At 43.6% G+C, this 24,470-nt stretch overlaps 1 protein-coding gene across 1 annotated transcript in view; it reads right to left on the minus strand.

The window, feature by feature from the left end:
- The window catches only part of LOC120448557 (ecdysone-induced protein 78C), a 31,722-nt gene extending 12,642 nt beyond the window's left edge, over positions 1-19,080 (minus strand). The window contains exons 1-3 of the mRNA XM_039630612.2: positions 18,100-19,080; positions 15,159-15,412; positions 14,960-15,101 (exon numbers count right to left, since the gene is read on the minus strand). Coding sequence (XP_039486546.2) covers positions 14,960-15,101; positions 15,159-15,412; positions 18,100-19,018 — 1,315 coding nt within the window. The 5' untranslated portion in view covers positions 19,019-19,080. The remainder of the gene's footprint in view (positions 1-14,959; positions 15,102-15,158; positions 15,413-18,099) is intronic.
- Positions 19,081-24,470: the final 5,390 nt, after the last annotated feature.

A 24,470-nucleotide genomic window follows, 5' to 3' on the forward strand; every position in this document is an offset into this window, starting at 1 on the left:
TCATCAAACTCCAAGTTTTTCTCTACGTGTCGATCGATCAGCTGTGTTCGCTTGATGTTGCTGCTGCCGCCTTGAGGTCGATCCCTTTGTGGGCTTTGCTCCGCTTGCGGATTGCTATCAAAATGCAGAGCTGTCGGTGCTTCACCCTTTGCAGTCGCCTTGCCGCCGTCTGTCCGCTCACCCCGCTCCCCCTTCTGCCCTACTACTCGCACTCCTCCCTCCACCGCTGCCCAGTCCGTCCGTCCGTCCGTCCGTAAAGTGTCAATGCACTTGTTCTTGTTTCAACCGTGCAGCGCGTGTGTGTGCCTTTGTGTTTCTCTGTTTGTGCGACTGCGAGATTATGTGATTGTGTTTGCCGGCGTAGTGCGTGTGTGCTTCAGTGCGTCCGTCGTCTTCGCCTCCTGCTGTTTGGCCCCCTCTTGCCCCTCCTCCTAGGAGGCACCAGCCGCCGGGCCAAATTTCCCACACCACCTTCCTTTTGCCGAGGGGCACCTAGGTTGCTCAATCCTTTTTGCTTTCCGTTTTTCAAGCACTGAAAAGTTTGCACTCAGAAAAGTTTGCAGACTAATTGTGACGAATTCTTAAGACTGTATATAATATTATTTATTATATTTAAGTAAAATTGTATTACTAAAAAAGAACTTGACCAAGAACCTTTTCCTTCATCGAGTAAGAACATATTTATGTTTTTTGTGGATCTCAAAAAATAACGCTATATATGTTTCTATGACCTTTATCTAAGAAATTGAATATAAACATCGTTTCTACTACGTTTCTACGTTTTCAAAGCTAGCTTCATTTCCATAAAATTTGTGGCAGGTGCTCTATCCCTTTGCTTGCAACGTCGCCTGGTCGCCGTCTGCCTCGAGTGCCTGGCAAGCCAACCAGGCAACACACTTCCTTTCTTGGGCCCTGCTCCGCCCCTGCTTCCTGGCTGCGGCCCGGCACCCCGTGAATGCCCTGATCCGCCCCTGCAGTTCGGTCGTTGCTTCGTTTGCTCGCTGGCTGGCTGGTTGGCTGGCTGCCTTTGCACTTTGGTGCATCCTTGTCTGGCGTTTGAACTTTTTGTGCTGTGTTGTTTGGCGTGCAATCTTTGTTCGGCAGACGTCTGGCTTTCATTGGTATTGGTGAGTATCTGTGTGAGTGCGTCCGTGTGTGCGTGCATGTGTGCGAAAGTGTGCAGTGGCATTTGACTCCATTTAAAGTTTGTTTCGCTTTATTTTGCAAATAAAATTAACTCCAGCGATTGCCAGAGCATGGAAGTGCAAGTGAAAATTGCTGAAGATGGAGTTGCCAAGTACCACAGCTCTCTTCTCCTAGGACTGTGTGTGTCTTGCTTCTCCTCCTCGCTGATTGCTCTTGCGGCACCTACCATGGAGGAGACGCCCCATCCTATCCTATCGCCCTTAACATAACCCATCCAATGTCTGGCGTTTGCTAATGAGCTGAGCTGGCTACGCATAAATATAAAATGGGCACACATTAGCTCGAGGGTTACGAGTTACAAAAGGGGAGAGTTGGTGGAGGAGGAACTCTAAAAGGGATTTGAAAGTGCCGTGGATTGCAGACCTTCCAAGTAAGTGCTCCAAATGGATTTAAGCAGAGAGATATACATACTTTAAAAGGTGTAAGTATGATACGGAACTATAAGTTAATCTATTATATCTTCATATAAATGAAGATAAGTTAATTATTTTACTTATGACCGCTTTAGTAGTAACATATAGTAACATATAGTAGTTACATATAGGCAGAAAAGCACCCTTATTTCAGTAGAGCTTAATTAAGACAATTTGCCAACTTAAAAGGCAATTAATTAATAGGCCCCCCCAAAAGCCAAAATCCTCCGCTGAAATCATGTTAGGCGTGTTAGACACTTACAAGCGACCCCGATCCACGCGTTTAACCCACTTTAAACTTGTCTGTTTTCGGGGCACACAGTCACAGTCATTAGCCAGCCGGCAAAAACTCCATCTTTATCTGCAGATCCATCGCATGTCTCATCGGCTGGTGAGACGGAGTCTCGGAAACAGCCTCTGTTTCTGTACTTATTTTTTGTTTCGGTCTCCGCTGAGAGCCATCAACAGCATTTAATAGGCTCATCAACACACGGAGTCGTGGCTGCAGCACCACCCAAGCAAAACCCCCTCCACCCGCATTCGAAAAAGCCCCTTTTCATCACCTAGACAGCCGACAAAAACCACCTGTACAACATTTTAATACATTTTGTAATAAAAACAGACGTCATTAAATGGCGGCTCGGAACTAACTGGCGAGATACGCTTCTGCGACTTCAGTCCAGCACCTCCCAACTTTCCCGCGAGTGTGCCACGCACACTCTGGTCCGTCGAAACAGTTATTGCAGACGCCCGTGTCCATTCCATTCCATTCCGCTCAGTTCAGTTCAGTTGAGTTCACTACGGTCTGGTTTAGTTTAGTTCTCTGGGGCTTGAATTTACTCAGTTCTCGACTCTGAATTCTCGGTTCTGTTCTGTTTAACGCTTTGAATGGAGCAGCCGACCCGTCTCCATTTGTGGCAGGTCCCACTCATATAGCTGCATGGCTACATGGCTATAGCCTCTGTCTGTCAATCACATGTTGTTAGAGTACCCACTTATGTATGTAGTGTTCTTATATGTGTCTTGTAAAATTTGTGTTTATATTTTATAGTGGTTTATCGTCAAGTTGTAATATTTTTTAACCTGTATTTTTCCTGTATTTCTGGAAAATGGTTTAAAAACTAGTCAAAAGTGGGAATAAATTGTATATTATGCTATTACTAGAATTATTATTGCAGTGCATGTGCATTAAATGCATTTATTAAACGGAGAACTAGCGTGCTACTTTTTCTTCATCAGTACCAACATCATTATCATCTGTGGTTATGCTTGCCACCTTGCCACATTTGTGGTCGGATCTAGAGATCTTAGAGCATACAAAAATGATATACCCGAGTAAACTGAATACCAGAGATTTGAGAGCTACGATCGAGGGCGTTCTGAGAATGTAAAGGTCACTTCTTGTGCTCAACCAGTAACTGCAACTCGAATGGGTATCAGTTAGTGTATCTCTTTTACTGTATCTCGACCTGCCAATGCAGCCAAGCGAATCGTTTTGTGGCGACTGCCAGTCCAAATCAAAACTAAAACAGTTTGCGGTATATTCTTGGCACAAAACTGTCAATTATGACGAGGGCTAACCAAACACAATCCACTGGCCCACAAAACGGTTTTGAAAGTTCTCCATTCGACGAGTGGCGAAACCATCGAAATACCGCGCTCTCTCTCCCACTGTGCAAAATGGGATATTTCGTTATTTGGTTACCAATCCATATAAGTTCATTAATGTCAACGGACATTGCGAACCCACCCATTTCGTTTGCTAATGACACATACACAAAGCAGACGAAATAAAATTATAATGAATAAATAACGAGATATAACAGGCACACAGATACCGAGATACAAATGTAGCTGGCAAAAGAAAAAAGAGAGATATGTAGGTCAATTTTGTAATAAACTAGACGGCAGAAGCGAAGAACTTTTCGAGAGATTCCCAGCCAGAATCCGCAGGAATTAGAGCTGCAAATGATTTCAGCTCATTCCAGGCGGCACCCAGAGTTATGAACCCCACTTTTTTTAAACTTTTCTTTTTTTTGTTTTCCTGTTTTTGTCTTTTGGCCAAGTCAATTACCCTGAGTTGGGTAATTGGCCCCAGCGCCGCTCGCAGCTTAACTGTTAATGGGCGCTTGACTTGGTTTTTGGCTTAACGGTAACAGAACGACTTGTTGGTCAATGAGCTTGGGATTGGGATTGGGATTGGAACAGAGACTCAGCAGATTTATATGGCAAGTATCTGAGTGAGCGAGTGCGCGTATCTCGTGGGTACAAATTTTAGTGGCTGTGCTAGTTTAGCCCCGCTCGGCAGATGATTTCATGCTTTTCAGATTTAATTGTTATTCATTCGGTCGCTCTGTCGTCGGTGTGTTCGTATTTTTTTTATATTTTTTGTTGCTTTTGTTTCTTTGCCTTACGTTTTAGTTTCATTTTTGGCTTTGGCCAAACCTTGAACCGCACGCGCTCAGTTTATTGGCCGCTTTTTTACTACAAATACCGTTCATTCGCTTCGCTTGGCTTCGACTGACTTTTCGATGATGACGCCGGCGAACGTTGATTATGAAGATCATCATCGCCGTTCTGTGGGTTATTCTACGGGTAGGTATATATTTGCTCACGCCCATGTACATATGTATATCTATCTATATCCTACTTCTGCTCCTGTTACTGCTGCTGAATTTAATAAAGGTGAAACCTGGCCAAAAAGTTTGGGGCCTACTTAACCCAGTTTGTGTAGCATTCCATTAATTTACTACTGCTTCTAGTTACCCTTTACTCAGACTTATTCAGTATGCTTGCTTATCAAAGTATTCTTTTTAAAGCATGTGAAATTATATTATTATTGATAGTGATAAAAATCATAAAAACTCTGTTATTAATGTTGGTAATATTATTATTATGCTGCGCTACTATAGTGTATTCACTAGTCGAATTACCCTGAGCTGTGCATTTGATTCGCTTAGCAAAAAGCTAAAAACGCACAAGGACAACACTTAATGTTAATGAACTCGGCAAACAAGTGCATGAGTATAAGTTCGTGTATCTCTATCTGTATCTGTGTATCCACCTATCTGTGTAGGAGTATCTTGGGGCATTGTTTGTATAGTTTGCGAATTTGTCAACTATTTTATGCGAGGCCCCTGGCCTCATACATACATATACATATACGTAGATAGCTGGTCGTACTAACAAACATAATGAATGCAATGCAAATGAACATACGAGGTTCGAGGAGAACCAACGAAACCCGAGTAGGAATCGCAGTACAGATGCTGCCATTAGCCTAATAGGAATCGGCTCTATGCATGCACCTGTTCGTTCGCCTGACTCTTTATGTTTCCGGTTCTGATTAGAAGCAGCGGCGGGAATCTTGAGCCCAAGGAATGCAAATCAATTGCCCCACGGGCCAAAGGAGTCAAATCAAAACAGAGAGGCTCACACAGTTAAAGCGCCCAACCAGTTTCGCAATCGCAAACCAGTTTAGATTGTGTCCAGTTGTAATGTTTAATCTGAACGAAAATACCAATTGGCAGGCAAATCGGAAGTATTGGCCCACCACAAAGACAGGAAGTGCGCTGACCCCGCGATGCGGATGATTAGTCAGCGATTGTGGTGCGATAATTCGACATTGCGTATACGGCGTGTATGCTGCATGCTAAATACACACGCAGCATCTGTAACCCCGGATTTTCTTCCCGGAAATGAAGCGAAAAAACAACAGGCATTTACCATTCAGCTCCTTCCGCGGAGGTTATCCAAAAATAGGCTCTCCTTCTACTGTTCGATTTCGAAAACTTCACTTAAGCTGGTTTTCTTTTCTTTTGCTTTAATTTCACTGCTCTGCTTTTTGGTTAAATTTTACTTCTTTTTTTATATATTTTTCTTTTTTTGGGCTAAGGAAGAGGAGTTCTTCTGCTCTCGGGTTTTGAAATTCAAATCACAAAATGGCCCGAAATCAATTTATGCAACCGCTTGCTTTGCTCTCGATATATACAAATATATTTGTTTCGCATTGAACGCACTTTTATGTGAAGTTTTAGGCCGACAATTGATACACAAAAATATGTTGCTTTGTTTGTTTGTTTGCCAGCGAATCACTGTTGTTGTTGTTGCTGCTGTAGCTGTAGCTGCTGCTGCTGCTGCTGCTTGATGTTGCTGCTGTTACTTGGGAGTTTCGGAGCGTTCGCGTGCCGCGCGCTTTGAGCAACGAGATACAACTGAAAACGACAGCGAAACGAAGGCGAAAAGTGGCCCACGTCGCAGTCGCTGCCTCGGCCGACGTCGCTGTTGGGGGAGGGCAAAGGGGGTAAAGCTTTTACAGTTCGCCAGCAGCAACAACACAACAGCAGCTGAAGAATACACCAAGCAAAACAAAGAAGCGAAAAGAGCAGTCGTCTCAAAAATGAGATAGAGAGGGATATACAAATCAGAAAGGGAGGGCTACACAGATCAGAAAGAGACGGCCATAAGAGAGCATTTTCAGAGAGAGAGAGAGAGAGCTTTTGCTGAACGCTTTTGCATGAAGCATTGCAGTTGCAGCGACGCCGGCAGAGCACCAATTGAAATTGAGTAACAAGATTTGCTGATGCTGCTGCTGCTGCTGCTGCTGATGTGTTTGTGTTTGTTGCATGCAACTGCTGTTGCGGCTGCTGCGACTTCGGCGACTGCAAAAGAGGAAAAAGCTGCCTAACCGGTGTTAGATGCATTTGCATCTGTTTTGCACGTTTTTCTTCAGCAGTTTGGCAATGTAGCCGTTGGCACATAAAATCAAAATGAAAAACGAGCCAAGGAAAAGGCAGCCTCCGCTTCAGCCGAAGTTACATAAGCCTTGATTTAGATGACGGCTTAAATGTGCATGTATGCGTGAGCTTTGCAATAAGGAAGTGACTTTTCATGTCAGTGTTGTTGTTTTAGTTGCAGTTGGAATTGCAATTGCTTGGCTTTTCTTGGATCTGATTGCCCGGGGACAACAGGACGCATCGCTTGACAATTTCCTGCTTTCCAACCACTTTTGATAGTTTTCCCACACAAAAACCCAATGACATCCGCTGGATAGTTTAAAATCGAGTCAATTTGCTATGAAAGTTTGGCTTTTGATAGCTGGCTTGCGGCAATTACTTATAAAGAGAAAGCACATAAGGTTAGGTTTTTTTTCAATTAATTAAAACATTCTTACTCAACTAAAACTTGCTTAAATTTCTTATAAGAATACCTTAAATTGAGGTACTTTACACGACTAATTAGTCAGTACAAAGCATGGTTGCGAATGCACTCCCTTTATTAGGGTGGACCGTATTCCACTCACTCGAAAACCGTTAGAGGAGCACTGGCTAATTTACAGCACGCAACACGCAGCGGTTGAGTGTGTTTTAAAATCGTATTATGACCCCTCCTCGTGGATTGGATTCTCCAGCAAATCAGTACACCACACTGCCCCTGAAAATTGCACGCGTCTCAAGGGCCGACTTCCTCCAGAAAAGCACTTTTTACCCCATTGCTGGCCATTCGCGCAGTTCCCTGCCCTTTTTGGCATGTCAGGCACGTCTTTACATGCTGCCAGTTTTGATTTAATTTAGTGGCGACTCAGAGCAGAGATGAGGCGCATAGTCGGGCAACTCGAGTACTTGGTACAGGGAGCCACCATCGATCACGCTCCTCCAGCGTCTTCATCGTTTTCATTTCATAAGGCTGGGCATTGAGATCAGCCGCAGATCAGCAGCTCGAGCAATTTGCCATGCAACCTCAACCTCAAAGTCCATCCTCATCTTCTTCGGGTTGATTAAGCAGTTAAGTCGGAGGAGCGCTGAAGGTGTTCCCAACGAGCCGTCAAAGTGGCCGCCACCATGATGATCATCATCGTCAACTGTGGCCACACTCGAGAGCACACACATCTCATCGCCACCACTCCACTCCACTACACTCCACACCCTTCCGCCTTTTCCTTGGCCCCTTTTCCTTTCCCGGCGAAAAGGTCAACGCATTCTGCAAAATCGTGGAGGGAAATGCCACACAACACCAACTGCCACTGCTGCAACATGGCAGCGGCGTGTTAATTGAAGACAGCTACTCCGACGAAGGGGGGCTTAAGTGAATCAAAGGGGGCTATATAGCTATAGAGCTACGTAGCATTGGCCAGCCTGTTCGAAATCCAAAACGCTTCACTGATTTCTGCGTTGGCAGCGGCAGCCCGTCGTAATGCAATGGTTGCTGCTGCCACCGCAGCACATTTGAAGTTGCTTCCTCATTTCTGCGGCATGCACAAACTCATAACAATACACAAGGAAAAAAAGTGCCATCAAACTGCTAACACCTAACGTATTATATTAAAAAAGTAAAAAAACATTATACCTGTTACTCGTGGAGTAAAAGGGTATACTAGATTCGATAAAAAGTATGTAAGATAGAAGGAAGCGTTCCCGACCCTATATAATATATATTTCTAGTCAGGATCACTGGCCAATGTCATCTGGCCATGTCCGTCTGTCTGTCCGAACGTCGAGATCTCGGAAGCTAGTTGTTTATGCAAGTTTGTTTATTACCGTTAAAATCTTGATTTTGTTGAAAATTGTATTGCTTAATTCCACACGCAAAGGAAATATTCCTTTTTTTTAGCTAAGTAATGGCTATCTGATAGTCGAGAAATTGGAAAGTATAATTCTGTCATTTATACATATATATAATGTATAATCCTATCAAAATTTTTAACTTTAAATTGGGAAGCTTATGTTATAAAGTTAAGCTCCCCTTCAATGTGCAGATTTTGATGTCTCCCAGATTTCCCGCCCCAGGTCTTTGTAATTATATTAAAAAAGGAATTTGGATAGCCAACTGCAATCCGTCCATAAAGTCGCTCCAAATTGGTGAGGTTTTGGCGTCTTCCGGGTGGCAGTTAGCCATTAACGACGCGTAAAGTTGCAGCAGCAGCAACATTATCCAAAGTGGCAGCAACCCAAACAGCTGCTTAATCAGGGAACTTGGATACCCAAATCCACTCCCCAGTCAGCCAGATAATGCCCTGGTACTCGTGCCCGAGCTCGTATTGTCGAAGTCGATGGCCAGAATCGCGGAAGTGCCAAGAAAAATGCGTGTTGCTGTTGCTGCTGCTGCTGCTGCTGCCGTTTCTGCTGATGTTGCTGCTGTTGTTGCTGATGTTGTTATTGCAGCTGGGCGTTGAACCCAAAGGCGGGTGCACTTGCCGCCGCCTCGGGCGATGCGTTGTCAACTATTTGTGGAGGATTGTGGGGGAATTCTGGGGAATGGCGGCGCATCATAATCATTTATTCTCGCACTAGACAACAACACAGTGCAACAAAGTGCGCTGGCTAATTTTATAAACTTATTTTCTTCTGCATCGTCAGTGATTGTTATTTTTTCAGTTTTTTGTACTATTTGTATACCCGTTACTTGCAGAATATAAGGGTATACCACACTCGCTGAAAAGTATGAGTATCTGGTCCGTCTGTCTGTTCGCCCGTATGAAACCCACACACCACACACAACACACAACACTGCCGCCCCTTTCTTACTCTTGAAAAAATTGTAGATTTTTTGAATCTCTTTATATGTTTTGCACTCCCACTAGTTAGGCAACGGGTATCTGATAGTCGAGGAACTCGACTAGAGCTTTCTCTCTTGTTTCAGTTTGCATTTACGTTTTTTATGACATTTACTAAGACATTCTTATGCCGGGCACGTTGGTTGGGAGGGGGAAAACGCACCGAGGGGCGTCCGCAGTGATTGACATTTAGAAGTCAACGTTCGGGTGGCTTTGTTGCTGCTTCTGCTGCTGCGGTGGCTTTGCCGTCATTGTCTTTGTCACCCACCCACCCAAAGTCCCTCCCCCTGATTACCACCCCTTTAAGTGTGCGACATTTCTTGGCAATTTATCGATGATTTGGGACGTTAATTGTGTGGGAGGGGGGTCTCATAATTGCACTGCGATATGAATCAAGTGGGTGTCTCCTCGATTGCAACTATAATTGCAATTGAGTTCTATCAACTAGTTATTTATATAATGGTTATGACTTTGCAAGCCACAGACAATGTGTCTTTCGCGGGGATATCCCACGAACAATGACAATTGCTGCCATGTTTGCCAATTTGTTCACCTGTGATCTTCTCATTTTAAAGTAAATAGATACAAATTACGCATAAACTCTCTGGAAATTTACTGACTCACAAAAAGTGTACATTTCCTAAGTTGCAAGTGATGCAGAAATGTGCCAATTGCACAGCAAGCTGTGAATAACGTTTGTTCTGAAGGGTCACGGAGTTCAATAAACTCAAGAGAAAATGGAATGTGGTTAATGATTACTTACAGTATTTTTGAAAGAAGTGTAGAGAATGTTCTCGAATTGATTTAGTATACAAAAAATTACACAATAATTAATATCATATATGTATATGTATGTATATATATTCAAATACCTACCTCGATTCTGTGATTTTAATGCCAAAATGCGCTAAATCGCTTGCATTAATTTAATTTTACGCTTTGTGTTGTGCCTCCAATAAGTTTTTAAGCTTTTTGTAGATTTAGCAAGGCGACAAGGTGATAATTGAACTTTAAATAGAGGACAACTGCAGCAACAATCGGCGGCAACATCAACATCTACCGGGCGGATACAAACGAGTTTCGTTGTAATTGGCGGACAGATTGCTCGCGGGGCACGCATGCGTAGCACGGCAGCAACATGCGACACAAACGACAACGAACAATGAGCCGCAACAAAGGTGAGTGCATTAATTAACATTAGCAATTAGTCGGAGAGAATATGTTGCAACACCTGGGGGCAACGACAGCAGAAACAACAACTCGCAGCAGCAGTAGCATCAGAAACAGATCGCAACGCAGATTGACTCATTCAAGCGCCAACAGGTGCTGTTGCAATACGCTTTGTTATTATATTGAATTGTTTTACGATCGATTTTTCATTTCTGGTTGAACTGTTTACTCAACTTTTCAGCTTATGCAGCCATAGCCCGGCTAAAAATTGTTTATAAACGAGTCGCACGCAATAACAACACTTTGAATACGTAATTAAATAATTAAGCGGCTACAAATTTTTGGCAATATTTTATTTACTTTTCGCCGTTCATGTTTGTGTTCTTGCTTTTATTGCATTTTGTGTTTGCTGTTGTGGCTGACTCGCTTCGCGAAAAGTCATAAACACTGCGAGCATTGCCCGGTCTTCTGGACGAGAAGGGGTACTTCCGGAGGGGATTTCGGCTGGGAAGTTGGGCAATGGCAGCGGAAGCAGCTCACCAGTTCAGCGCCAAAGCCAAAGCCAAAGCCACAACGGCAACGAACGACGACTGAAAGTGAAAGGCGCCGGGGGAATTTCAAAGGAAGCGGAAAGGAAAGGCTGGCGCTCGGGGAGTTCAATCGCAAACGGAATCGAAATCTGTAAGTGTGTTGAACCCGATGAGGAAATCGATAAGAGGTTTAATGAGATCCAGAGAGATTCTCGTGAACTGTAAGCCGCGGGGTGAGGATTTCAGATAAATTTAGAAGTATTAATACGTTCTGGGAATCCCCCAAAAATGTTTAGAAACTTAAAAAATTAAAATACTGTAGATTTGGAGGGGGAAAACGCATTGCGGGTATGAATGTAGCCTTTTTAAAAGAATGTTCCTGAACCATTGTTGCTTTCGATTGATCTTTTATTAGCGTGGGGAATGGGAAAACCGGCCATCAAAGACCGTGTAATGTTCGAGAATGTGTTCTTTGTATTCTCCATCGTTCTGCCCATTGCCAAATAGTGCTTCCAAACAATGGCGCAAATAAAGCTGTGGATGCACCCAAACTTTAATGTACCGACGGCCAAATAAAAGACAATTTTCAGACGCGCAGAAGCAGAGCGAGCAGCCACAATAAGTTGTCAGTCCTAGAGCCCACAACCACACAACCAGCTAGCAACAACGAGCAACAATGAGCATTCGCTACAGCGAGCAACGGGGTCTGGCTCTTGGATTTGGATGCGGATTGGCCCGGCCAACTCGGTTGGCAAGTGACCCAGTTTACGCCACAATTATAAGCCTGCCGTGCTCTCCGGCCTTTGTTATTGTTGTTGTTGTTGTTGTTGTTGTTGCCGGTGTCACTGCGCAGGCGCAGCGGCAACATGAAGTTTTTGGCAGCAACGGTTTCGTTTTGCACTCGATTTTGGGCGTCTAGAAGAATCGTGGCGAACGAATCTCGGATCTTTGTAGCTGACATTTGATAGTTGGCTTTCAAATTGACTACAATTGAGTCGAGAGCAGTTTGATTCTGTGTTACTGTGTCGCCTTGGCGGTTGATGTTGTTGCTGCTGCTGCTGCTGCTGGTAGTGACAGCAATGTGCCCATTCTCAAGCAGACAACCAGACAGCCAGCAGCGGACAACCAGAACTTTGTCCAAAAAGTTCTTCGGGCCGCTTGGCGCTTTAATTGCATTTTGATTTGCGGCCAATTTGAGTGACGGGCGCATTAGGAGCAACATGGAATAGAAATGCAGGGAAAGAGAACACACCGGAAAGTTTTCAATTAGCCTTCTCAAAGAATTTTCTCACATAAAATTGATTACTGCCTCCTACTTTGAATCGGAGTTCCGGCAGGGTTCCTAGAGCACAGACAAGCAGAAGGGCGGTACTTAAAGAAAACTGACTAAAGTTCGACATTATTATTTTCTTGAGAGAAATTTTGCTTGGGAAAGTATCGACTTTTAAAAGGAGTCCTCAAATTTCCATAATATGCTTCGATTTTCTAACATTACATTTGTTTTGTAACTTTTAACTTTTTTTAACAAGCTCAAAGTGCAGAGAAGTCAGTAATTAGGACAAAGTTATTGTGCTTTTTATGCATTTTATGTGCATTTTTGTATTCATGTTTCCTACTTTCCCTATTCAATTTGGCCCAAATGTTATTAAAAGTTTATCAAATTGTTTGGGAAATAATTGACTAAGGCGTAGAAGGCAGATGTGGCTGCCGGCATAGGATGGTGGCTGCTGCTACTGCTTCTGGCAGCGATGTTGATATTGCCACAAAATGCCGCATGCCGGCATGAAAACTTTGGGACGGCTGTGTGTGAGTGTTATGTGCTTTGTGTTTGACCTAAATTCCTGTATAACCATGCAAAGTGTTGCTGTTGACGACGCTGCTGCTCCTGCTGCCGTTGCTGCAACATCCGAAATGCAGTTTCAGCTCGGTAAGCATCGCGCTATTTTCATCTTTTTTTGCGATGTACTTTGTGCTGCTGCCAACAAAAGCTTTGCAAATTAAATAAAAGTCATGCCACGCCCACTAATATACACACAGACAGTATAATTGCATTTTTCGTTTTTTTGCAGCAGGAAGTGTAGGGGCAATAATGGTTTGACCTATTAAAGTCTGAAACTCCAGCTTTCGCGCAGGGAAACGCAAATATTAAAGATCACGTTACGCTTTCAACGATTTTATCAGCTTCCAAGCCAACTTAATTGGAAAACCTCTCACGGCAACTGCGAAAGGCAATCGACAATCAGCAATTGCCAGCTGCAGCATTGCCACAACCTATAAGCCATAATAACCCCATCCGATTCGACAAAGTCTGTGGCAAGTCTAATTAAAGCAAGCAAGCAAAGTCCAAAGGCGCCTCGAAAGTTGCCACCGCCCACCGTTGCAGCCGCAACAGCCCATTTGTGCCCCAAGCAAAACTGGCCTTAAGAGCAATTTAAGTAAATTATTGAACTTTCCATATGCAGAGGAAAAGCGCCAAGGAAAAGCCCACAAAGAAGAGTCACTAAAGTGATGTGGGGTTACGAAAAGTATGAAAATAAAATCTTGTAAGCCCTAATACGAAACTGCAATGCTCTGCAGGAAAATCCATTTATAGGGCAAAATAGATGTGGCAGTTTCAAGAGGGATTTAAGTGATGATGCAACTTTTAAGGTCTTATTGTCATTAAAATGTTTCACTATGTGTTGGATCTGGGAAAATGGTACTGATTAAGATTAAGTCAAAAATGATTTTAAATAATCATGCTTGAATAAAAATTCTTTCAATATTTACAATTCATAATTAAGAACTTATTAGGGCATTTAAAATCGTTTTTCAGAAATATTCGTCCAGTGCAAACCCATTAACTGTGGCAAGAGCGAGCTCTACGATTTGGTCGTGTGGTTCATGGGGCATTTCCTTGTGGCTTACTCTCCGTGGGCGTCGAGGAAAACTAAGGAAATGTTTGTTCAACACTGCGAGCCTCGACTCTTGGCAAGACAAATGCCATAAAAAATTGCAACAAATGTTGCAGCCAATAGACGCGGCTAATAAATGTTGCTCGCGTGCAGCAACAGAAACAGCAACACTGCGACAGCAACAGTGACAGCAGCAACAGCAACAGCAACAGCAACTCGCATTTTGCCTGATTTTATGTGCCGCTCTCCTGTTTCCGATCTTTTTCGGGGCAATTAATTGCGCAACATCAAATAAATTGCATTTGAAAGCCAAGGGATCCCTGGAGCAGTTGTTGTTGCAGCTTTAGCTGCTGCATGTTGCCCATGCTGCTGCCGCTGACAACAGTCATAAAAACTAATTTCGCTCTTAGTCCGTGGGTGGATGTCGGCTTTGCAGGAAGTATTTCCCAGGCCCCGGGAAAGGGGGAAAATTTGTGGCTTAGCCAACTTGAACTGCATCTAAGCTGTGGTTTCCGCCCGTCTGGACTCTGGAGTGGTTTATGGGTGCTTAGCTAAAAGGTTGGGCGTATTTGAAACCCGTTTTAAGGCTGGATAAACGGCCTCTGCTCGCGAATTGAGTTTTTAAATAGGCGAATTATCTTAAGTATTGGCTCTACAGCGTATTAGGGGCATTAGCTAACTAGTTAACCGATGCTCGCTGATTCAATTACTAAGAGGAGAGTATCAAGTCTAAGGGTTTGAACCGTGCAGAGCAATAAGTGGTTTGGCATTTCAAGATTTCGAAAGTTAGATATAAAAATGGGGGTACCTATGCTTTAATTAGCCTTTACAACCACTTAATTGCTTCTTAAACCTTTAAATAAAAGTCAATTAATCAATAAATGCACACAATAATAAATTCCTTCGAATTTAATATGTTTGTTACCAAAACAATACACCGCCTTAGCTGCTTTTGGAGTACTGTGAATTGCTATTCTAAAATGGTATCTTGCAGTTGCCAATTTCCAATGACAGTCAACTGACACAATCTGCGATCTCTTAGCAGAAATCTGCCAGCGGTTTTCCAGCTAATAAAGTTATCAAGGGGCACAAAAAGCGGCAAAGGTGCAGCCCCTTCACTTTGGTCCCAAGCAGTTGGCTTTTGTGATTTGGCGTAGTCATATTTCTGGCCTGTGGCTTAGGTTTAGTACTTACAATCGCGGCTCATGCCAGCGGAAAGGCATTTCTTGAAGCGGCAGTACTGGCAGCGATTGCGGTTCAGTCTGATGACCAGACACTTGCCGTCCCGCAAACAGCGATATTCGATTTGCTTCTGGATGCTGCGTCGAAAGAATCCCTGCCAGGAAAATAGCATAAATAAGATATATACCCCGCATAAGCTGTAGAAACTTACCTTGCAACCCTCGCAGGAGGTTACACCATAGTGGTAGCCCGATGCCTTGTCGCCACAGACTTTGCAGGGCACAAATGATTTCGAGGAGACGCCGTTGTTGTTGCCGCTGCCGTTGTTGCTGCTGCTGCTGCTGCTGTCCGCTAGGCCAAAAGATTGCTGCTGCTGCTGCTGCTGCTGCGGGTGTTGCAACTGCTGCTGGTGTTGCTGCTGCTGCTGTTGCAGCTGTGTCGTCGGCAGTGACTGCTGCTGTTGCTCTGCAAGGGAAAATTGCATTGGTTTACACATTTCTTCCGCTGGCAAGTTGTCCCGCTGGTCGCTTATGCAATGGCACATTGCTCATACGCCGTGTGTGCAACATGTCGCAGTGCAATTTGCCAAATGAGTTTGCTGTCACTGCCGCCATATCACCCACTCGCCATCTTCCGAAATGTCACCTCTTGCAACACGGGTCAGCCACACAATCACAATCAATCGACAAGTGTCACCAGTAATTGATTTAAGCCACCCAATAGCTAGATTCGATTTTTCCGGCAGGCTTAAGACTCCCATCGTAATCAAGCTTAAGTCGGCTGACGAATAATGTTAAATCCAATGGCCACAGAGTGCATTCAACTTCCAGGCGATGTGCGATAAGAAGAAATGCCAAAAAATCACGTATACGCCACCGCCTACAATAAATTGCCTGTAAAAACGGCAGTCACGAGAAAAGTTGCAGCCGCACAATTTTCACAGTGCGAGCGCCGAAAAAAATTTGCATTGCAAATTAGGGAAAAACAAGAAAGGAAAAACAGCAAAGCAGCAAAGAAAAACTGGAGTCAGGCAGCAGGCAGCAATGTTTGCTTCTTAGCATTTCATTTCGAATTCAATTTGACTGCATGTCTTGCTGCTATTTTTCGCTTTTCTAATGCCAGAGGAAGAGGCAAATGAACTAAGCGCGGAGTTTGAACAGCCTTCTGTTGTTGTTGTCGCGATGTTGTTGGTGTAGTTAGTTGCTGCTGTGCACATTGGCGTTGCCACACCTCAGAAATGCGAAACAAATGAAAGTAATGTGGATACACTCGCCGAAAAAGCGGCGAAAAGAATGACAACTATTGGGGCACCCCGAAAAAAGTTGTTATTTATTTCTTGAAATATCCTTCTGCCTGGTTCAAGAAACTGCACTTTACTAATTCCGCGAATATTGAGCATTTGCTATTACACTTCATATTCAAAAGATTTCAAATAATACATTTTGAAATGTTGGTTTACATTTGGTTACTAACAGTACTGAGCAAACCTACCCCTCTATTCAATACCATCAATTTTAATATTTTAGAAATTCATATTATTTTTTCCGTGCATGGCGCGTTACGCTCTTGTGCAATTGCAAATTGAATTTTTACCATTGGAGTGCAACAACAATTACAACTACAACGACGGCGTCTGGAAAATGTCGTCGGCCGGGCAGGAATGAAAAAAGAGAAGAAAACGCAAAGGAAACTCAAGTGCCTGCTTTTCATTTTCGCGCCGCGTTCAAATGCAAATCATTTGGTGGCTTTTGTAAGTTGACAATTTGAAACGCCATTGTTTATCCAGCCGAAGAAAAAGGGGTGCGGGCTGTGGGTTGGCTGGCTGGCTGGCTGGTGGAAAACTGCTTGGCATTTCCGCGTTGTCAGACAAGTCAGAGGCATGGACGATAGACGATAGACGACAAAGACTTCATATTTCCTCGATTTTTTCCCATTTCCATTTTCATTTTATGCATTTATCTGGTCGAAGACAACTGATTGAGTGGAGGGGACAACGAGCGATTGCAGACATTATTTGCCCCGGCAGAGAAATATCAATTGGAATGCCATTCGAAAATCAGTCGAGATTTCGACTTGGTAAATTTTCCTTGGTAAATTCCCTGTTTGGGGTGTTCCCAGCCTTTTCCTAGCTGACTTAATTTATATTCGCTTGCAACTACCCGCACTAATTAAGGCAATTAAATGTGGCCGTCTCAGGACGACAAATGAATCTTCGCCAGCAAATCAAGGCAATTTGCAAGTCCAGCCAAGATGTATTTGCCCAAGTGATAATCGGATTTATGGTCGAGGAAGTATGCACCGGAAATGTAGAATTTTTACTTGTTCAAAATTTGAAACATTATTAATTTTATTAAATTTAATGTGAATAATTCACAAAAAAATGACTAAATGCAAAAGCGTCATTTTTGTTTTGGGTATTAAAATAAAAAACTGGGGATATTAGTGGCGGTAAATCATTGAGCAATAATTATATTTAATGTTGAAAATATAAAATATGTTTTTGATAAACATTTTAAAAAATTAAAAAAAAATTCTATGAGGAAATTTACAATTTTTTCATTATTTAAAAATATTTCTCTGTGTAAGCAGCAGCTGACCGTAATAGTTAAAAAACATAGGTATTTTGCATTTCCGTCTCGGTTCCTAGTAACCATTCGTTAAGACCACCAACTTCTCCCGGAAGACCGGCTAAGCCCACTCAAATGCCATCATCCAAGGCAATATGAGAGCCGAGAGCAATTCAAGGCGATTTATGAAAATGAAAACATCTTTTCCACGGCTTTCAATTGCAGTGCTCGTTATTGGAAAAGCAAATGCCACGGAAAACGCAACCACATTGATGGACATGCAACATGAAAAGCAATTTCCTCGTACTACAGAAGAAACTCAAACAGCAACAGCGATTGGCCAATAACAGCGTATTATATTCATTTTCACATTTTTCATATAGCTCTTTAATAGTTTCCTCAAAAGAAGAAAGAGAAGAAACCGAAGACGAAGACGAAGACCCAACGACTTTCAATTGCTGTTGCTGCTATTATGCAATGAATGCAAATTTATTGAACATAATTTCCAAGAGCGACAACAATGGTTCGCAGTTGAAGAGACGACAACGCGGAAGAGTCGCTGTGTCAGTTCCAAGTTGCACGTACCTTTGTTCAGATGCGCAACAGATGAAGATGTTGCTGCGGGGTTGACGACGCTGTTGTTGCTGCGCCTGCTGCTGTTGCTGTTGCTGCTGCTGACCGCTGACGAGGAGGAGGATGCAGAGGATGATCCGCAGGATCCCGAGGATCCGGAGGAGGAGGCCGACGAGCAGCCGCTGTCCGGCGAAGAGTGGGCGCCGCTGGAGGAGGGGGAGCTGCTGCTGTTGTTGTGGTTGCTGGCCGGACCGAACTGATGCACACTGCTGATGGTGTACAGAGCACCTCCACCATTGCTCAGCGTGCAGTTGAGCTGATGTTGCTGCTGTCCAGGGTGCTGCTGCTGCTGCTGTTGCTGGTGGGTGTGCTGATGCTGCTGCTGCTGTGGGCCTAGACTGGATGCAACACTCTCTGCTGGGGCTGCTGTTCTGTAGAAATCGTCGCAATGCAACAACTGCAATGGATCAGCTTCAATGGCACTTAGGCAATCCTCCAATTCCCGGTGATGCTGCTGCTGCTGGTTCTGTTGCGGAGGCTGGTGTGTTTGCTCCTCCCCTTCCTGCTCGGATTCCAAGCTATTGGCCTCACTGTAGGCCCCTTGGGTGGACGAGTCCTCCGGTGTGTCAAAGAAATGCAAATTAAAGTCTGAATTTGCATTGAAATTGACCACCGGGAGCAGGGCTTCCTCGTCCTCGTCCTCCTCTTTGTCTTCGTCCTCGTCTTCTTCCTCCTCGTCCTCTTCTTCGTCCTCTTCCGCCCCCTCTTCACGTGTCTGTTCCTCCGCGTCCCGAGTGAAATCCTTGACAAGGTCCTCCTGATTAACGTGGAGCTGCTGCTGCTCCGAAGACGAGTGCTTCACACAGGTTTCGACCAGGAGATTGGAGCGGATTTGTGCCTGTGCCTCCAGCTCTATTTGGTATACATCCATGTTGCTCGGATCGGATCGGTCAGATGAACATCCATCATCTTCACCATCGTCCTGCTGGTGGAAATCGACGTTGGCAACCTGCGAGGGCGCCTGCTCAGCATTTTTGTGGGAAATCTCTGTGATTTTATATGTTTTGCACTTTATGGGGAATCCGGGCGAGGGGTTTCAAAAAGATTTAGGGTCTTTCAGATTTTCTTCGCTTTTGTCAGCTGCGGCTTAATTAAAAAAAGGAGTTAGGCTTTAGCATATGGCAAAGTCCCCTAAAAAATTGCTATCCAATTTTAAAAGCTACACCAATCTTTTGAGCTCCGGTAATCTTTAAAAAACTTCAAAAAAACACCAATCATAACATAAGTATGCTATGTGAACATTATGTTTAAAAAAAGTTGATGAAATAGACATTCATTTTAAAATCAAGTACTAACAACCTAGTATACCCAAGTATTTATTATTTGGCAAATATTCCCTATTTCATATTTTTACTTAGGTTAAGTAAGATGTGCGATATTGTCTCGTAAATGCTTTTATTCAATTATCACTATCATTCTGCATTTCTCTCTCCTAATCCCCTCGTTAAGTTTGTCACTTGCACTTAGCCTTCGTAGTAGCTCGTATAGCATAATTTTTCAATTCACTTCCGTGTTGTTTTCGAAGTCCTTCGCTTCCAAGTTCAAGCTAGTTCCAAAATCGGGCGTTCGTTTTGATATACATATGTTCGTTATGGAGCGGTACACTCGCGGTTTATTATTTTTTGGAGAAATGGTGATCGCGCGTACGAAACTCTCGCCTCGTCGAGATGCAAGCGCCAACTTCGCAGCGCTCCAAATGCGCCAGGGAAAATCCAAGCCAAACTGCAGAACCTACGACAACACAAAAGTCCAAGACGACGACGGAGCAGCGGCGCAGAAGAATAAGAACATGTCCCTGTGCGCCAGTGTGAGTGACTGTGTTCTGGTGTGTGTGTGTGGAAAGAGCAGGAAAATAGAATGCAGTGCGGCTGTGTGGCCCAATGGAGTGGGAAAACTGCGAAGCGCCGCCGCCGAGCTCGAGGCGGAGTCTCTGGAGGAGATCGGGGGAGCAGCTCGAGTGGAGAGAGTCAATGTGCTGCTAGTACTGGAGGTTCTATCTTTCTAATCTCCACCAGCACCAGTACCAGCACCAGTAACAGTACCAGCACCAGTAACAGTACCAGCACCAGTAACAGCACCAGTAACAGCAGCCACACAAGCAGCAACAGCTACAACTTGGGAAACAACCGCAGCCACATTAGAAGCTGCTGCAGCACTAGAATCGGCAACAGCAGCAGCAACTGTTGCAACAGCGACGGCACAACAGAAACATGCATTGCCACTCTCGCTGTTGCAGCTGCATGTTGTTGCTGCACTTTTTCATTTGCAAACTCTTTTCCTGGTTGCTATTTTCAATTTCTATTGCCGCTGCCGGCGTCGCTGCCGACGCTGGCGTCGACTTCCAACATTTCCAAGTGCAACAACACATCCACTCAAGATCAATTTCACACACACCAGTGCAGCGAGCGAGAGCGAAAGAGAGGGACGCGGACCGTTACTTAGTTTGCACTGTCCTCGAGGGAGAAGGCAATGGGCATGTATGTGTATGCAAGAAAGAGAGGGCAGAAGTGGGGGCGCCTTAAAGGGGGGTCAAGTCAAAGAACCTTCAGCTGAACAGGCAAGAAAGAGAAAGGGCGAACGGCAGAGTGGGAGAAAACATTCTGCTATGCGGAAGTTTAAGTGTTGCATGTTGCTCTTGCGTTCTATGGGCTGCCTTCCACCCAAAAGAAAGTGGAAAACTGAAGTTTTTGGCACGAAAATACTCTCTTGAAAATTATTTTTGAAGATCAAATAAAGTATACATATCTCGAAATTTTGGGGTCAAAACTGTTAAATGTTACATATTTGGATTTCAAAAAGATAAACTTACAATGCCAAAGATTGCCTAAAAGTGAATATAATTTGAAGGAAAATATAATATAAAAATGTTCTTTAACACTAAGATACAAAAATAATAGAATGTAGAGTGCATAGGGCATAATGCATACATAATATCATAGCATCTACATAAACCTCAAAACTTGGGATTTCCCGATTGCATTTTTCCCTAACGTTTTCCACAGTTTTCCTGGCGAATGCCTGGCGCAAAAGGGAACCAACGAAAGTCAATGATCAGCGGTGGCGGCGACGTCAACTGCATGCTAGCTTGCCATTTTTCCAACGGGCAGCAGCGAAAGCAAGCAGAAACTGTAAATAACAGGAAAACGGCAACTGGGCGATCGGTGGAGCCACATTTCCACGATCCTCCGCGAAAGCGAAAAGCCAGCGAGCAGCCGAGGTACGACGACCAATCGAAGCGATAACTCCGCCGCCCCCACCGATCCACAGATCCACCGATCCACCCCAAGCTGCGGCATGCTATAGCACACTATATGTCCGATTGCGTCGGGCGATAAAACCTGATCTCCGCAGACACACCGATACGCAACGCACACTCCTCCAGAGACGCTCACTCATACAGGGGCACATGCGATGACGACGAACCAGGAAGAGAAAAAGAAAATGCCGCTCGCTAAGATTGTGTAATCGAATCGAGTGAGTGTGTGCGTGTGAGTGAGAGTTGTTTAAAGATGGGCGGGTGAAAAAGGGGAGCACTATTCTTATTATTACTGCATTTCACTTATCATCTCACGGGGGGTGAAGAGGCAGTTGCCTTGGCTTCTTCGCGCTTTTTCGCGTTTATTTATTTTGCTATTGTCGGCTCTACGTTCGCCGCTCTAAGTTCAATGACTTGTGGGCAACGTCATGGGCAGCATTTGAGACAACAGCAACAACAGCAACAAAGTGGCGCGAAATTCGTTCAGTTTAAATTATTTGCTTATTTATAATGCTACTGCTGGCAGCCTTTAGATTCTACATAAAACTAACTATCTATCTACATAACTAACTTAACTATCAACAACAAAACTGGATACCTATTTGATATGATATTTATTTATTTATGAAATTGTTGGTCTCTTACTAATTAGTTTAGGTCTTAGCCAAGATAATTGATTTAAATTCAATATATAAATTCTATTTTGCTTACATTTTTCATAAAGGATTCTTTTTTATGATATCCAGTACTCTCTCTTCTACTATTTTCTTGTGGTGTATTTTCTTGATTTCAGCCTCCTTAGTGCTGATTCTTATTTACTTTGCGCATTTTTCACTCGCCACCATTTGTTGCTATTGTTGTTGAGGCCTGACTGATTTTGATAGCACTCGGCTGGTAAACAAAGTTTGCCTCAATGAACGTTAGAAATTATCACTCGACGGACGATGAGAGAATGGAAGGAAAATTTGCGCCCAGCTGAAGATCAAACAACGGCCGAATTTAGGCGGAACAGTGAGCAACTGAGGCAACTGAAGTTCGCCACTCAGACTCCAAAGAGGAAAGGATGCTATAGGCGAGCAATTTTCAAATTACTTAAATGTTTTCCAAATTACAAAACATTTTTCCAAAGGTTGGCCTCTTAGTGAGGCTTGCTGGCGCTATCGTGTGCGTGGCAATCTGCTGCTCTTCATTCTCGACGTCCATTCGATCAGATGGACATGGCCAGATCTACTCGTCTTGTGATCTTGATCAAGAATATATATACTTCATTACGTTCGAAAGACTTCCATCTACCTGTTACATACTATTCAACGAGTATAGTACACCCCCTTATATTAAGGAATATAACTATTATCTTTCCATCACCAGATACACATATATATACATATATACATACATATGTATAGTATATACATATATTTCCATCTGCGAGTACTGGATACCAGAGAGCACAGATTGCCAAAAGAAGCGATGTCCATGCAAACGTCAAAGGCAGGACAAGCAACGAATACACCTAGCAAAAATATTACTCTTACAGTGAGAAATGGTCTTACGTATCTGCATTAAAAAAAAAGAAATTAAAAATCCAGAAATTAACAATACCAGAAAAACAATTGCCAGAAAATAAGCATATAATTCCAGCATTTAAACTAAGAACTTCTTAAATTCCTAAAATGCGGATATAAAATTTATAATTTTAATTTTTTCAAAAACAGAATAGATTTGCCTCAGTGCGTCGCAGGAATCTGGGACAGATTGTGTCGGGATGGGCTGGCACCTTCAGCCAACACATTGCACTGGGCGCTGGTGGCATGTAGAGTAAACTAAGCCAAAAGTGGCGCACACTGCGAGGTGCAGGGGTGGAATCGAACTGGGGGAACAAGAAGTAGGGGCGGCGAGTGTCAGCAACCTCAATAAAATGTTGCCATTCCCTAGGTCATGATCTGTTTTGTGGGCAGCTATAAATAACAGCCGCCGGGAAACGCAATCAAACGAAATGGGAAAAAGCCGGGGGTTTGGGGTGCGCTCCACTCACCCAGCAGGATGTCACTGCATCCCGATCCGGAGTGCGAACTCAGCGAGGAGACGTGGCCGTCCAACGGACTCTGGGGCGCTTCCCTCAGCGGGCTGCTGGGCGTGGTCGGGGGCGTATTGAGGCAACGCTGGCTGCCCAAAGCTGTAGACTGCGATCCGGTCGGCGATTCAATCTTGATGTAGCAGTTTCCAATCACAGGCAGTCTGCAACATTCATTTCAAATAAAATAATCAATTGAGTGATTGTGTTTACTTAATACTTTAACAGTATATTTTCAAGAATCTTAGAGTAATTATAGCTGTAAAAGGACCATGTACATTTGTGAGAGCCATGAACTTAATTTTAACAACCTTTTAAATGCATGATTTTAAATGCATTATTAATTGTTATTACATTTTTATGAAAATAAAAAATCTAGATACATTTTGAGCAAATAATATATATATGGAATTTACATTTTAAAATGTGTAGGAAGAATTATTAGATCATAAGATATTGATTTTTTAAAGAGAAAATGATTTGAATCAAATACATATCTTATAAAATAGTTTGAAGCTATAATCCGGAGGTGGTGGAGGGTTGGACTGCTTTGGTTTCCACAATGTCAATGCCAAAGGTAATTGCGGCTCTAGAAAAGCAGCCGTGTTGCTTTAAAATTCAAGTAATTATCGTTAGCTTGAGTGGCTCGCCCTGCAGACCCATCCCTTGTATACTTCGCTTGTACGTTTTTAACTCTTTTCCCCATTTTCCGCTGCCATTCGACCCTTTGCTCCACCCGCTCATCTATTGTACGTAATTGATTGGAAAAATGGCCATTCATGTTAAGTGCAGGCGGCTATGGCCATTTATTCCGAGAGATATATCGGCGGGAGGGGCAAGACGCCGGGCTTCTGTATCGGCCATCTCTCTCCTGGCACAATTCTTAACTCGTTTTGCCTCGTAATTGGCCATTTTCCCTAGTTCAGGCCCGGCATAGAATTTATTGAGCATCAGCGCTTTGTGGGCCGAAGCAAAGCCTTTCGACGTCCAGTT

Source organism: Drosophila santomea, chromosome 3L, assembly GCF_016746245.2.
Source record: "Drosophila santomea strain STO CAGO 1482 chromosome 3L, Prin_Dsan_1.1, whole genome shotgun sequence".
Taxonomy (NCBI): Eukaryota; Metazoa; Arthropoda; class Insecta; order Diptera; family Drosophilidae; genus Drosophila; species Drosophila santomea.